The sequence below is a fragment of the Nematostella vectensis genome, chromosome 5 (genome assembly GCF_932526225.1).
Source record: "Nematostella vectensis chromosome 5, jaNemVect1.1, whole genome shotgun sequence".
NCBI lineage: Eukaryota > Metazoa > Cnidaria > Anthozoa > Actiniaria > Edwardsiidae > Nematostella > Nematostella vectensis.
In genome coordinates this window covers 12,853,988-12,870,489 of record NC_064038.1, presented here as the reverse complement: position 1 = coordinate 12,870,489, position 16,502 = coordinate 12,853,988, and the positions used below count along the sequence as shown (strand labels likewise).

The 16,502-nt window shown below is 38.8% G+C and overlaps 3 protein-coding genes across 4 annotated transcripts; 1 reads left to right on the top strand and 2 right to left on the bottom strand.

Annotated features, from left to right (window-relative positions):
• Positions 1-213: 213 nt before the first annotated feature.
• On the bottom strand, positions 214-5,302 carry LOC5514193 (potassium channel subfamily K member 9). Its single transcript, XM_001634306.3, has 3 exons — positions 3,940-5,302; positions 2,309-2,502; positions 214-1,716 (listed from the first exon to the last, which is right to left on the bottom strand). Exons 1-3 carry the CDS (start codon positions 4,334-4,336, stop codon positions 1,324-1,326), a joined length of 984 nt encoding a protein of 327 aa, XP_001634356.2. The 5' UTR covers positions 4,337-5,302; the 3' UTR covers positions 214-1,323.
• Positions 5,303-6,365: 1,063 nt separating this feature from the next.
• LOC5514162 (melatonin receptor type 1B-A) lies at positions 6,366-8,120 on the top strand. The gene has a single exon (XM_001634344.3). It carries the CDS (start codon positions 6,867-6,869, stop codon positions 7,890-7,892), a length of 1,026 nt encoding a protein of 341 aa, XP_001634394.3. The 5' UTR covers positions 6,366-6,866; the 3' UTR covers positions 7,893-8,120.
• A 3,767-nt stretch (positions 8,121-11,887) lies between these two features.
• On the bottom strand, positions 11,888-14,570 carry LOC5514160 (neuropeptide FF receptor 1). Of its 2 annotated transcripts, none has more exons than XM_001634305.3 (2): positions 13,830-14,570; positions 11,888-13,589 (listed from the first exon to the last, which is right to left on the bottom strand). In XM_001634305.3, exon 2 carries the CDS (start codon positions 13,456-13,458, stop codon positions 12,277-12,279), a length of 1,182 nt encoding a protein of 393 aa, XP_001634355.2. In that variant the 5' UTR covers positions 13,459-13,589; positions 13,830-14,570; the 3' UTR covers positions 11,888-12,276. The 2 variants fall into 2 exon arrangements, with proteins under 2 accessions (XP_001634355.2, XP_032239599.1); XM_032383708.2 differs by having other exon boundaries at positions 14,187-14,570.
• Between the last annotated feature and the right edge of the window lie 1,932 nt (positions 14,571-16,502).

The following is a 16,502-nucleotide window of genomic DNA, read 5'->3' as shown; positions in this document are numbered from 1 at the left end:
GATGCTAGAAATCTAGCCAATTATTTATCACTTTAGATATAAATCTAAAGAAAAGTGGAAGGATACTATCGTAGGATTACCCGCAAAAAGCAACTTTTTACAACAGCTTGTTAAAACACTTTCTTTCTGGGTTTTGTCTATTCGTTAGTGGCCAAGTTACATATCGCCCTCGATTGATTTCTTATTATTATTTTGTCTATTACACCTTTTGGACAGTGTTTAAACAAACTTTATTGATATTTAGTTTGAGACGTGTGAATTGTTTCAAAGCTCTTAATACATTGTCTTCAGATGTTATCCCGATCAATAAACACCAAACAACTCAAAAACATACAAGTTTCTTTTGTATGCATAATCCTCATCGATAATAATAGAAATTGGCTGCATTAAAATCACGTATGACTCGAATGCGAGGAAAAAGTACACATAATCAATTTGGACTTAACAGAAATACAAATTCTGTTCGGTTACCGCCAGTTTCAACTATGAAAATTGGGTGAATAGAATAGAAAACTTTCATTTTCCACTCGCACCAAAAAAACATTCGCTTTGTCCCTCTAAAGCAAAAGTTGCAATTAAAATCTGCATTCGTTCTTTATAAGACTGACAATAACCGGCTCTAAAACCAAACCATATACAATAAGATCTTTTGTAAGGATGACAACCGGGTAAAATCAGAATATAAGCATATTGACAGTAATGCGCAATAATACATAACAGCTGCATAATGATAATAATGATATATTTATTTGTGCTAAAACTGTGCACATAAAAAGTGTAAAAAGTGCACATAAATAATAAAAAAAACTACATTAAAAATTGCAGGCTTGGCAGGACAGATGTATCTTTCCTGTCTTGCACCCATCCACCCATCCCCGCTTTGCCTGTTTAAATGTACCTAAATACCCTATTCCAAAATATGTTGTCAGTGCAAATGGCAAATGACAATTGTCAATTGCAGTTCTGCCTTCCAAAAATACCATGGAACTCGTCAATTCGTACTAAATCTATGAAAATGTGGATAGTTTCTACGATTATGATACTTATCCTTTTTCTTCTTGAAATATAATTATACCGATAAGCAGTAATTGCCATTCGCCATTTGCACTGACAACGTTTATTGGAATAGGTGTATGTATCAAATGTACATAATAGATTACTAGCAAAATACCTAGTGTGAGAAATCATTCTAATCATTTTTATAGTCTTATACATAATTTGCCTTCAATTTTTTTATTGAAAACCAAAGACATCGCTGACTGAGGTATTTTAAGATACCAAGTTTTCTCATTTCGCGATTTTTTTAAATCAAAAAATGCAATATTACGTCTGTCTCTCCTTTTCTATGTCCTCCACTTTCGCTGGATCTTGTGGCTCTTCTATTTCCTTGCCTGCATTATCCATACCATACGCATCATCTTCGTCGCTCGCCCTCTTCTTACCGAAGCACTTACAACACACATTTTTTCCCCGATTACGTCTCACTTCGTCTAGTTTCTCCATGTAGCAGCCTATGCCATCAAGCACCGTGGACAACAGTGATAATCCGATTATTATTTGAACATCTGAAGTTAACATGATGTCCCCGAACCCAACCGTCGTGAAAGTGATGATCACCGCGTATACTTTGTCGGCGTAAGTCAGGTCTTGTTCCTTGAGGTCCGAAGCAGTGACGAGGACGGTTATCAGCAGGGCAACGGAAAATCCGATGAGAACCTTAAGGAATAAAAAGATGTTGAATCTATTACTGTCGGATAGCCGTTGGAGTGTTCGCCATCTTCATTATCATCATCGTCATTATTGCCATCATAGTAATCATCATTATTACCAATCATCATCGCTATTATCATTATTATAATTATCAACAATCATCGCTTTCATAGTCATCGTCATTATCAATCATCATCATCGCTATCATCATCATCATCATCATTATTACAAATCATCATCCCTATAATCATTATCACCATCATTATTGCCAGTCATAATCGCTATCATCATTATCAGCAATCGTCACCCTTATCATTATTATTAGCCATCCATCGCCATCGTCCCCATGATTATAATCGTCATCACAAGCATAAACATCATTCCATGATTATCGTCGCGTCCTCGTCAACTGACAGCCGCTCTCGCCATCATTTTTTGACGTTATTAGGGCCGTACCAGGTCATATAGGGGAGAGGGGATTTTAGACATGTACAACTGGGCCGGGAGCTAGGGGTATCCCCCCTCCCCCAAGGAAGCCAGAAAATCTCTTAGCTGTTTAGCGCAATGCCATTATACTGTGTGCCAATGTTAAGATTACCTTCAGTTCGGGGTTCTTGAGCTCATCTCGCTTGAGAATCTTCTTCTCTAGCCATGAGACGGCCTTGGTGATAGTACGGTTCAGTACCTCCCCCAGACTCTTGAGGAATATCAGGAAGATGGGGATGCCGATGATGGTGTAGAAGATGCAGAGAATTCGCCCGGCCTGAGTCTTGGGCGGGGTCGAGCCGTACCCTAGGAGTAACAGCTCTTATTACCGGCTATACTCCTTGGGGCCGGTTCCTGTAAGCTCAGTTAGCAGTTATAGATTTATCTGATTTTTCAGGAACCGGCCCCAGAACTCTATTATGCCTGGTGCAGACTAGTTACATAACGACATTACATAGGCGCGCGCACTCCTATCTTCGCATCGACATCGACATAATGACATGAAAGAAAGAAAAATATGTTTTTTTTTCTCTTATGTCGTTATGCCCATGTCGTTTTGTAGGGACTATGTCTTTATGTCGAGGCATTCACACTTGAAAAAGTCGCATTCACATTTGAACATAAAAGTGCGAGCGTCTATATGTCGTTATGTTACTAGTGTGCACCAGGCATTACATATCGCGAGCTCTGTAACTAAAGCCCGATTCAAACGCCGCGCTTCTTCCATGTCTAAACTTACTGTCTATTTGTTTTGACACAAATACAGATTGGGTTGAACGTTGATTCTAGGCGATTCAAGTGCCTTGCTAAGCATAATGGATATTAGTTTAAATGTTTTGTTATAATAATAATGGAATGGGTGTTAGTTAATAATATATGTTATAAGTTTCTTCTTAAATGTTATAGAATAATGTTATAAGTTATAGTATGTTATATGATTCTCCGAATTATGTATAAAGTACAATTTATGGTAACGCGGTCTAATCCATTAACACGTTAAAAATCAATACTTAGTTTCAAACTAGAAAATTTCAAATTGCAAAAAGCAAGTGAAACATTCTAGTTTTGAAGTAGGAAAGGTGGAAATTTCTAAATAGAAAGCATTTTTTTTAAAAACTACAATGCCAGTCCTTGCCACGTTTACACACAGCTCAATTTATTAACAAGCAGCCTGACTAAATGACATCCTGATTTGTTGACATACATATAGTACAGCTGGTTTTGAATTTATTTTTTTCTAGATTCACCAGCATACTAAGATTCCACAAATTCATTTTGTATGCATATTAAGTGCGAAAACAAACTAGTTTTTTTAGATCCTGAAAGTATGTCATCATCGCCAGTTTATCATGAAACTTAAAGAAATGTTTATTTTGATCGATCGCTGAGTATTCAAATTAAGTCCCTGACCGTTTTTCATACTGAAAAAGAAATAGCATTGACAAAGCGGGGGTCTTTTGACTTATATGTATGACAATGCATCTTTTAATGCTTTAAAGCTTTAAATGGATATATACCAAAACAAAGCGAAAAAGAAGTGTCAATTTTTGCTAAACTCTCTTCGGTCTCCATAGTTATACTTTCAGGCTTTTAGGAAAATATATAATTACTTGGTAAGCACTGAAATGATCTTAGTACCCATATATGTTTTCCTTGTCTCTCCAAATGCTCGGTTTTAGTATTGCAAGAACTATGAGAAAAGGTGATAACAGACAGAACTCGTATTTAAATAAGATAGCTTACCAATAGTTGTGCAGATCTCGAACGTTAGTTGCAGGCCCCGTGAAAGTTTCCACTTGTCCGGTTTTTCCGGCAACCTCGCGGCAGTTTGAAGTACCGTCTTTGCGAATTCTACTAAGTCTTCATTTGTTTTGTTTTGGTATGCACAAATAAACTCCTCATTATTCCTGAGTTCAGTCAAACTCTCATTGATGTTTTTCTTTGCGGTTTCCACTTCTTTCCGGTATCGGTCTTCGTCAAGAGGGTCGTTTTCAACGTATACAAAAATAGCCGCGCCGATAAACGTGAATACCAGATAAATCACTAGTCGAAAAAGCATGTTTTGAACGAGTTTGCTTGGCCTACAGCATCTCGATCGTCGCATTTCTTGATCTTTCATCCTCGACTCTACTTCCGTCATTTCGTTTTTTTCCTGTTTTAACAAGCACTTAGAAATGTTAGTATATCGGGAGATTCTTTTCTAATACTCTTCTTTACAGGCTAATATTTTGCTATGTTGGCCTCGAATTATTTGTTGGCGGTATTATAAACAAAATAGCTCTCGATACAAAGAAACATGATCTGATAGGTCAACTGACATAATTTGTTTTTGGGATCTTGGATAAATACCCCACTAATCTTATACTCGCGACAAGGTACCGAGTTTCTTGTCAGGATTTCTTCCTCGGGAAAATGAGGACGGGCGGTGTTTTAATTTTAATTTTCTATTTTGTTTCTTTTTTTTTCCTCATCTCAAAATTAGGCTTTGTGCATGTAGAAAAATGATTCATCCAATCACGCGCACTATTGCGAGACTTTTAAAATGCATTGAAAGGGTTTCCCGAACACAAGTTTCGATGGATAGGTTGGTTGGGTGTCTATTTTTTGTCAATTCTTGTTATCGAAGGGCGAGAAGCTCAACTCGCACGGTTCTAGAGGTTTTACATTAAAAAAAATGAAAACAAAAACAATTACTTGGTTACATGAGGCACAAATTCTGCACTTAGCGGAAAGCAAACAGGAACGACATTTTTTTATGTGTTTTTTTAAATCACCCTTATAATGCCTATTCCAAAACTAGCTTTAACGTTTAAGGTTTCTAAGACATTTTATTGAACTATTACAGTTCCTTCAACAGCTGTTGCTTAGTAGGGCATGTAATACATTTTGGGGTAATTAATAATTGATAGCGGCATGTGACATTTTACAAAACTGCACTGATAAGGATGCTAATTATCTTGTGAGTACGTGAGTTCTGATGAAAAGCAAGAAATTAAAATACTAGTAGGAGAGGGGGAAGTCATTTCCTTATTTCCTCAAGTTTCTAAAAAACATATCAATCAATGGCTGTCGTTTTTCTAAATGGTCTCAAAGAGCCTGGGGCGAGCGTGCGGGACACCTGTGATATTCTAAAACGTTAGGGACTAGGCCCCATTTCCAAGATGGCTTCCAGCAAAATCGTAGTAAACACTAATTCCTGCAAGTTTACGTGGAAATTCTCGACTTATAAAGCTCTAGAGCGATCAAAAAGCAAAAAAATGGGGCTAAAAAATGTGCGCCCTTTTCAGTAGCCCCAACTCTCTCGTGCGACCATTAAAAGAAAAAAAAAGGAAAAAAAAAACTAACGTACCATTCCGCGTATTCTCGGGGATAGAAAATTGCTTTGAAATTAAACATAACCACCAGCTACGCAGGCCACCTAATTTAATACATATTTCACGAGGGAGCCCTATCACCAATATGGTGATTTTCATAAGGGCCCTCAGATATATCATATATAATACAGAAGATAAGAATTTAGAAGACTAGAATTTAATTATGCATAAGTAGAATACATCAAGTAAAAAACATTATAAAGGAACTAAAAGAATTAAAAAATAAGCTTATGATACTTTCTCTTCAAATCTAAATATGTATCTGCATCTTTGATTGCGGAAGGCAAAGACTGCGCACCCCCCCCCCCCCCCCCCCCCCAACCCTGGGTGCACGCCTGAGTGTTATTTAAGTAATGATCTTATAGTGTACATAGACAACAGAAATTAATTATTTCCGATAAAAAAATTCAATTTAGAATAGCTTGCCTTTTTTCAAACAAGTATAGAGTACATTGAAAATCATGAATGGATATCGAAAACTGCGAGTATTTTTAAAACCACTGCGATTCATTCGTTTGTTTGCTTATTTTATTGTATTTTTATCATTCATTAATTTATTTATTCATTTCTTTTCCTTGTTTGTTTTTTACAGTTTATTTATTTATACATTTATTTTTTAAATCTTTTCATTAAGGATTTATTTCTTTTTACTTCTATTCTAAGTTACTGGCCATAAATGAGTCCTTTTATAAAAATTTGCATATCCTGTTCTCATCCTTAACGTATTTTCGAGTTTTGTTTTTTTGTTTAACAGCAATTTCACAATCCCCTGTTCCCAACTTCCTGTTGAATTTTTTTTTTACTTCTCCTTTTCATGCTGTTTACAAACTGAAATCAGCCAATAATCGTCGTATCAATACAAACAAATTCACACAAACAAAACATTAAGCCACTCAGCAGTGAATCTAAATCGGCACTCTCACCTGTTTGAAATATCTTATCATCCCTTCTTTTTTATGAATAAATAATTACTCACAAAAGAGATTCACCGTTTAAGGCTTTTAAGCATATTCAAGAAAGCCTAGGAAAATATTTATAATCGCAGTAGCGGGGGGCGAAAGGTAGAGCCATCTAGAATACGTACAAAATAACAGACACAAAAGAAATTCACCGAGCGTGAAGGAGACAAGCCGAGATCATGAAAAGCTTCTCTATTCTCTCGCGCCTCCTTTACAAAACCATTATCCAATCACGAAGGATTATTACCTAACAACGAACAGACATTCTAATTAGCGACATTTGCAATACAGCGGGAACATCACGCTAACAAAACTAGTAAGATTGTTTGCGCTTAAAATGGAAAATGGGACCGAAGTTGAGTCGTTCGTGAACCCTTGGCTTGGACGATCTAGGACTGCCCTTGTGCTTACCGTGTCCGTGCTTTTTGTCACCGGTGTTGCGGGGAATCTTTTGGTGATGATCGTGAGTATCATGAACTCTTTTCACAAGACCACTGCGAACATCTTTATTCTGAATCTCGCGGTGGCTGACCTACTTGCTTCGTGTGGATTTGCGTTTATGCTGTCTTCCCTTCTCCAAGGCGAGTGGCCTCTAGGTGACTTCGCGTGTAAACTCCACGGTGTCTTAGTTATGGCGTTTTCCGTCGCGTCTTCGCTGTCCGCTAGTGCTATGAGCATCAATCGCTATACAACAATAACCTACGCATCAAAACAAAAGTCAATCACTTTTACAAGAAACTGGACGAAGATTATGTTAGCCTTTCTATGGCTTTTCTCCGCTATCTTTGCCATTCTACCACTGGTTGGTTGGTCCCGCTATACGTACTTCCCCGCCAAAGCCATTTGCTTTATCTCTTATACTGAGAGCAGATCTTACATTATAACGTTTTACACGCTTGTAGCCCCCTGTTGTCTCGTCACGATATTCTGCTATTCAAGAATCTACATCGCGATAAAAAAGAACTCCCCTATGCGAGTAGCAAGTCCTTCGCAAAAGCGTAAACCATCACCGAGGAAACCCGACAGTAACAGTGCAGTTGAGACTCGTGTAACAATCATGATATTTGTGGTTGTATTCTGGTATTTTACTTCCCTCGCGCCATTCAATGTCATCAACCTCATGGTTATATGGAAACCAGGATTCCAAATCCCCCCTTGGGTGGATATATTAACGACGCTTTTTGCACTCTCCAACCACGCTACAAACGTGTTTATTTATGCCGTGCTTAATAGGACTTATCGTTTAGCCATCCGCAAGCTATTAAAGCAAGCTTGGGGATTTGTGAACGGGAAAGGGAAGCGAATAGGCGTGACTAGCTCGTCGAAGATTCCCCTCAGATGTATCCGCTCCAATGCCGCCTAAATCAACTCTGAACATCGTGAAGACAGCCTGGCAATCATTTTCGATTTGTCAATGCTATCAAGATGCTTTTACACCAAAGTTTTTTGGTTGCATATCACAGCGTTTATATGAGGACAACAATGTTGTATTCTAAGCGCATTGTTTCATTGTTAGAATACTCACACTCATACGTACATTTATTTGCAAATGTAAAATTGAAGCATCGATATTAAAATTATAATTGGCGTTGATGACGATGATGGTGAATATGAGGATGGTGATGATGATGGTATTGATACTGGTGGTGGTGAGTATTCAGTAATGATGAGGATGATGACGATGATTGTATTGATACTGGTGTTGGTGAGGATTCAGTAATGATGAGGATGATGATGATGATATATGATGTTGAGTTCAAATTCTTCTCCCGTGTTTCCAATGAGGTCCCGTCTCTTCAAGCTGCACTACACTAACCTGAACCGAAGGGACGTAAAAGAACCACTGGGGACGCAATAAACCCTCTGGCAGTGACCTCCCTCAGTGACAAGGCTTACAATGTCATGTTAGAAAATGTAATTCAGTTAATGTGCTTCCCTCGATAAACAGGATTATTGAATTGTATTGTATTGTATCGTATCGTATCGTATTGTATTTTATTAATGGCAATGGCCTACGATGACAATAATTTGTTGCTGATTGCTATTATTGAAGTTGTATCGCCATTATTGGTGGTGATGAGCAGCCTCGTTCTCAAGGCCTTTCCCTGTTTAGTATTTGAGCCAACACGGAAAAGGCCATGGGAACGAGGTTGCGTCGGTATGACCAGGGCGTAGCCAGGAGGATGGCCAAGCCCCCCACCCCCCCCCCCCCCCCCCCCGCACACACACACACACACTTCTAGTAGCCAAAAATACAACAAATGTATGAGACATTCTTTAAGAAACAGGAGAAAATGCCTTGAAAATGCCTTTCGGGCCCCCTCCTGTTAAAAATCCTGGCTTCGCCGTTGGTAACATCAATTAGTTTTGCTTTATACATTTTGTTGTTTCGTTGTTGTTAATGTTATAGAGGCGAGGGCCAATAGCTTATTGTATCAAAACTCAAAACTTCGATCCAAGAATTAAAAAGAGCGTTTACAACAGCAATTATATGGATTTCGCTTAAATTAAAGGCAGAAGACAGGTTAGAAATACATTATTCAACACAACCTTGAGATGAATTTTTGTTTACTTCTACTAAATGGTAAAAAGAACTCACGATTCTGATAACGATAATTTATGAAAACTAGATTAAGGAACAGCGGTCGTAGCTAAGAAGGGGTCGCTTTAAACACGGTGGCCGTAGAAAGGAGCTTGTCGAATCTGCGAATGTTATCCGATGGCATTTGGATATGTGCGAACATTATCCGATTGCATTTGGATGTGTGCGAATTAGCCGATGGCATTTCGGTGTGTACGAATGTTTTCTGATGGCCTCTGGGTGTATACGAATATTATCCGATGGACTCTGGGTGTGTACGAACATTATCCGAATGCACTTTGGTGTGTACGAATGTTATCTGATGGCCTATGGGTGTGTACAAATATTATCCGATGGCCTCTGGGAGTATACTAACATTATCCGATGGCCTCTGGGTACGTACGAATATTATCCTAATGGCATTTTGATGTGTACGAATATTATCCGATTGCCTCTGGGTGTGTACGAATAATATCCGATGGCCTCTGGGGTCCGATGGCCTCTGGGTGTGTACGAATATTGTCCGATGGCCTCTGGGTGTGTACGAATATTGTCCGATGGCCTCTGGGTGTGTACGAATATTATCAGGGCCTCTAGGTGTGTACGAATATTGTCCGATGGCCTCTGGGTGTGTATGAATATTATCAGGGCCTCTAGGTGTGTACGAATATTGTGCGATGGCCTCTGGGTGTGTACGAATATTATCAGGGCCTCTAGGTGTATACGAATATTGTGCGATGGCCTCTGGGTGTGTATGAATAGTACCCGACGGCATTTGGGTACGAATGTTATCGCATGTCCAAAATTGATCAAAATTGATTTCCAGCTACAATTAATCTATCTATGCAATGAAACTACGGTAAGTATTCGAATTCTTTTTAAGATTTGATTTTCCGCGCGCTCCAAGGTTTGTTTACACATCTTCCGAAATTGTCTAGAATAAGATTTCTCCTCTACGATGATATTTTTGGAGACTTACTACTGTATACTTTCAGTGCGTTTTTCTTGTGAGACACGGAGGTATGAAGGTCATATATAATATATTAATAATATATTATTTTTGTGCTTCTGTGAACTTCAACACAAGTGAACATGTAGCTTATAAACAAGATTAAATGCAGTTCTCGACAAATGAAGCTGAATGTTCATTTCTCTTCCTCGAAATCGATGAAGTTCACGAGAGAATATTCGTAGTTGGTTGTTGCTTTTTGCGGGAAGGGAAATGTAGACGGGCTGTTTTGTTACGACGGTTGAAATATCCATCCTACGGTGCATCGCAGTTTGCAGTTTGATTTTGTTTGCAGTTTGATTTTGTTTGCAGTGCTATTTTGTTTTATTTGCAGTGCGACTTTTGTTTGTTTGCAGTTCGATTTTGTTTGCAGTGCTATTTTGTTTTATTTGCAGTGCGACTTTTGTTTGTTTGCAGTGCTATTTTGTTTTATTTGCAGTGCGACTTTTGTTTGTTAGCAGTGCTATTTTGTTTTATTTGCAGTGCGACTTTTGTTTGTTTGCAGTGCTATTTTGTTTTATTTGCAGTGCGACTTTTGTTTGTTTGCAGTGCTATTTTGTTTTATTTGCAGTGCGACTTTTGTTTGTTTGCAGTGCTATTTTGTTTGTTTGCAGTGCGACTTTTGTTTGTTTGCAGTGCTATTTTGTTTTATTTGCAGTGCGACTTTTGTTTGTTTGCAGTGCGACTTTTGTTTGTTTGCGGTGCTATTTTGTTTTATTTGCAGTGCGACTTTTGTTTGTTTGCAGTGCGACTTTTGTTTGTTTGCAGTGCTATTTTGTTTTATTTGCAGTGCGACTTTTGTTTGTTTGCGGTGCGACTTTTGTTTGTTTGCAGTGCGACTTTTGTTTGTTTGCAGTGCTATTTTGTTTTATTTGCGGTGCGACTTTTGTTTGTTTGCGGTGCGATTTTGTTTACAGTGATATTTTGTTTTATTTGCAGTGCGACTTTTGTTTGTTTGCAGTGCGACTTTTGTTTGTTTGCAGTGCTATTATGTTTTATTTGCAGTGCGACTTTTGTTTATTTGCAGTGCGACTTTTGTTTTATTTGCAGTGCGACTTTTGTTTATTTGCAGTGCGACTTTTGTTTTATTTGCAGTGCGACTTTTGTTTTATTTGCAGTGCGACTTTTGTTTTATTTGCAGTGCGACTTTTGTTTTATTTGCGGTGCGACTTTTGTTTGTTTGCGGTGCGACTTTTGTTTATTTGCAGTGCGACTTTTGTTTTATTTGCAGTGCGACTTTTGTTTTATTTGCAGTGCGACTTTTGTTTTATTTGCAGTGCGACTTTTGTTTTATTTGCGGTGCGACTTTTGTTTGTTTGTGGTGCGACTTTTGTTTATTTGCAGTGCGACTTTTGTTTGTTTGCGGTGCGACTTTTGTTTGTTTGCGGTGCGATTTTGTTTTGTGTGCTGTCTCCCCCTATTGGCCACCGTACCATCCCATGGGTTCGCCTGTTCGCGTCAAGCATACCTGATTCGGCAAGGCAGGTAAAAAATGGCGTTTTAGGTACGCAAAGAGTTGATCAACTGGATTCATAATTTCTGTGTGGTAGTGTACAGTATCGGTATAATATTGTTTGCATGTATTTTGGCGAAATTTCGAATTCCCAGTTTTCTACAAGCGATTTTCTACCGCCCGTTTCGCCGATCGGCATCATTAGAGTGCTACCTTTATCTTCTCTTAGTATGGGGAAACTTCAATCGCTCTATATTGCCCAAAATGGATGGAAACTTCACAGAGATTTAAATAACAACTCCACAAAGATGTAAGAAAAGTTTGAAGGAATTTTATTATATTTTTCGTCCCATTTTTTTTATTGTAATGCACCATATATTTTACAGTAACTATGAATGAAACACGTAAAAAACAACATTAGCTTGGGGAGCCTGTGGTGAAATCTTGAAAATGGCGCCTTTGCATGTGTGATCCTCCCGCTTACAAAAACGCGTGAGGTAGAACTTTTCTATCCGGTATAATCTTGAAATGATTGATGCGCGCAACAACTCCCCCCCCCCCCCCCCTTTGGCGGCCAAAAAGTGGGTCATTTCTTATTAATGAATCTTCAAATACTAGGCTTTTTCCATATAATACCTATGACTGCGCACTACCCCACCCCCCCTACTCAGCAAATCCTGGGTACGCGCCTGGCTGTAATCATTTCACAGTGAGTTCTGGCTTGCTGAGTAAGCCCGCGTCACGTGCAGTGTAGTCTCGTTCGTGGTCGACACGCTCTCGCGATGCGGACTTTCATTCTGAAGACTCGTTATAACAGATTGTGATCTAATAGGCGAACTACTACGAGAATAAATCGATATCACTTCGCCAGCCGCAGACATCGGTCGAACATGAATCGTAGGTGTGTTGGGGTTGTTCGTGCACTCGAGATCACGATCGGGGGAAATCGTTGTCTGTCCGCATGTAACGAGTTTTATGAACGCCGCAAAAACCTGCTTGTAGTCGCTGCGGAAAGCGTCCGTCAGTAATCCGTAAGCTATCGGGTTGACGCATGCGTGGAAGAAGTCTAATATGTTTGATAATCTTAAGAGAATTGTAGTCGCGTCTTGCTGTTCAGCGGTACCAAAGTCCATGATCATCCAAGCAACTTGCCCGGGCAGCATACACAGCGTGAACAACACGACGATCGCGGCCAGACTCGTGATTATCTGCATATTCTCCCGACGCTTTCTCGACTGATGACTTACTGCTTTTCTACTGCCTATCATAGTTTGCGGACCTTTATTCTTTATAAGGTAGGCCCCGATCCATATATAGGCAAGCGCGATAAGAAATAGCGGCAGTAGGAACTGGAACAGGAATAACGCGGCCGTATACGCGCGTCGGTGATCGAAACTCGGCCATACTTCGTTACACCGCCCTCCCACGGGCGTGGCCACCACCGCGAGAGGTATTACTATCACCAGCGCGGCCATCCATATCATCACAATCCACACTTGAGCCGTGCGGTGCTTGATCTTAGCCTTATAAGGATTGACGATCACGTAGCACCGGTGAATTGCCATGGAAGTGATTGTGAAGATACTTGTGAAGTACGTAAGTGTTTGCATAGGGTACACAAACCTACAAAAGAAATCCCTTTTCCAGATTTGTTCGTACAGTTCATATGTGCTGATTGGTACGCAAAATGCTAGGTATGTGAGGTCAGATATCGCCAGATTAAGGATGAACATGTGATGGATCGATCGTCGGGGCTTTCTGATGATGATGCCGGCGACTAATGTGTTGCCTAGCAACCCAACAACAAAGGCTGTGATGTAACATGCCAAGCGAACATTTCGCACCGTAGGATCAGCTAATTCAGCTGCTGTGCTTGAATTATTCATGCTTCTGTTACAATGAATTTGAGGTTTTCTCAACCCGCAGATTAAAACGATTGAGCCGCAAAGAAGTGGATTTGAGTGTTTTATTTAAGAAGTGTCCTCTCTCAACTTTGTCCTTCGTTGGAGAATTTGTCCTGTGGATAATAAAAAGATTGCAGGGTTTGCTAATTGGACAGCCACTTGTAGCCTTGCGTTAATTTGAAATAATAACTATCCTTCTTTATCTCTTCTAAAAAGACCTTCTACCTTCTTGTTTCTGAAACCACCTTATTCAATTACAGTGTTATATGCTAGCTATTGCGCTTGCTATTTTCAACTTACCGTACATGTATTTCACTTTACTATTCCTTCTATTAATTTCAACAAAGACTTACTTTTTGATCGAAAAGATGCCTTCAATCTGTTAATGTCCCTTCGCTATTGTGTGAACCAATCATTCGCTTCCGTTTCACGATTAAAAACACTTCCCTGTCATTCTTCAGCCCAATTTTCATCCAATATTCTTTCACGGGAAGCGAACAAATTTTCCAAGCGCTGATTGCCTCGAGTGGAGGTGTCCTTTAATTTACCTTGCTTGTTAGCGATTCACTTTGACAAATCTTTGAGGATACCAATGAGTTCTCTATTGTTTGTTTAGCTAAGTGCCATTCACTGAACCGGTCGCGGTATCATTTTGTCATCCAAGATTAGGTGCCAGTTTTCATCCGCTTCGCTTGTGAACTATTGCTTACCTCGACTTTGACTTTCCAGACGATAAAACGTTCTCGGCTAACGTCTGTGTGGCTGTTGTCTTTTTGCTAATAATGAATTGAAGTATTATATCCTTTTAGCTGTATCACAGGTTTTACTTCTCAATCCAAATCTCTATGACTTTAGTACCCTCCTTTGACTTCCCGAAAATCGGTTTACTAGTTTCTTTGTGATTATACCGTTTTCCTGTTTTGTAATCAATAAAAGTAATCAACGCGCACAGCAAGACTACAGAGAAAAGATTGTCCAATAAGGAACAAATGTATCCGGAGAAACAAATAAGTAAACCCCCAGCTGGGCGAACGACAGCGCCTTATCGGTCCAAATAACGAAGAAGTGAATTCCACCTATCTGCATATTGTTTTGCCCATTTCTTGACAGCTTTGTAAATATTTTTAGGTGGGTTGAGATCATTGTTTTATTATCTAATCGCATAAGACTTTGTCAATGAGAAATTTCACCAACCTCTCTATCTACAAAAACGCATTGTTCATGCCGGCTTTTATATTTATTCGTGTGGTGAGGGCTGTTATTAGCGTTGTTAGATTTTTTCTTTACACTCCAATAATACCGAATGCTCTGAAATGCGATTATATGTATCTTATAACTGATAATCTCTATATTAGTTTCTGCATCGAAGAACTTTCCCCAATATCACTTATTTTGTATATTTTGTCTCTGTGTTGAAAACATTTCGTATAATTCATATTTTCGGAGTATTTATACACTTTTTTTTTATAAGAATGTCTGATTTGAGGCTGGGCCGTTGTTTTTGAAGCATTTTGAGGATAAAAATGCAAGGGCACAAGACGGATCTGTTCCGCAGACCTTTCCAGCTGGCTGGAAAGATGTTAGACCCCAAGGTTGCTAGGAAAAAAAACTCGTCCCGGATGGTTCTGCTGGCAAATTTGTGGAGTCGAACTAGTTGTGCTGGGAATATTTTTTGGGGCGCTGGAGCGGATGTTGTGGAAAAAATCTTCCCGAACGGTTATGCGGGCAATTACTCATATGCTAAAATGCTTAACCAATGCTGGCTGGGAGAAGAAGGAATGGTCCCTCCTAGGGAAAGGAACTACCAAATTTTAAAATGGATATTTTCAGCATCAAAACATATTAAAACGACGAAATATGCCATTTTAACGTGTTTCGGTAAGGGGACTCGTTGTATTCTCTTGAAAATGTTCTTAAGGACATTCTTAAATTTTAGTGTATGTACAAATATAATACCCAATGAATTGTTAGGAAGGAAATTACACAAATCAACATTAGCAATAATATCTCTGCTATCTGAGCCTGGGCAAGTTCTTAGAGTGTTCTTAAAATTTGTTGAATACTCAGGATGGACGATCTTATAAAAAAGGTTTAGTGGGGGCAGTGGTTGGTAGGTTAGAGCACACAATTACTCTTGCTTGTACCATCAACCACACAATATTTGATTAAGCCAACATTATATTACAGGAGTCTCGTAATTTCATATTCGATCGTCAACGTTAGCAGGTAAATCAAATCAATTATCAGATACAGAATTCCAAGCAAAAATTTTGGTAGATTTTTCTCGTTAAACTGAAACAATTTAGAAATAACGTCCAGCGCTAATGATTTCAAACAAAATTATGTAAAAATCATTATCATTTCTTTAAAAAGTATTGACAGTTTGCAAACTAGATAATGTCACCCAGATCAATGAATGGTGAAAATGAAATGAATGTATGAAAGGCGCCACCATATCCTTATATCGTAACCTCGTGTTCAATGAAAAAAAAAACATACAGAACTTTTAACCATCAAATTCTCACTTAAGACAGGTATTTTTCAAAATAACAGCTTTCCAGATTTGTAATGAATGAAATCTTATTTTAGTCACAAGAGTTTTTTCAGCGGCACTATTTTAAAGATTTGTGTGACAGGGACCGTGGAGTGGTCCCAAAATAACAGAAAAGGAGAAGGTACCTGGAAACGAGGTTGCTCTCTGTTTTAAAAATAACCTCTCGTCCCCTGGGCTCTTTCCCTTTTTCGTTATTTGAGTCGCCGAAAATTTCACATCCGTCTATTACTATTAGCCTAGTAGATTACAAGTGGACGGATAATGCCTTTCGTTTTATTCATATCAAGAAAATTTAGCCAAAAAAATGACGTCTTTAATCGTTAATTACTATAATTGCCTTATAGTGAAAACTAATGTATGGCAATGGCAATCTTATGGCAATCGTTTTTCCAAAAACGCGGTCACTTCCATATAAGGAAACTAATAAACTCCTTATTTGAATAAACTGCTTCTTGTCATTTTTAAGGTTGCC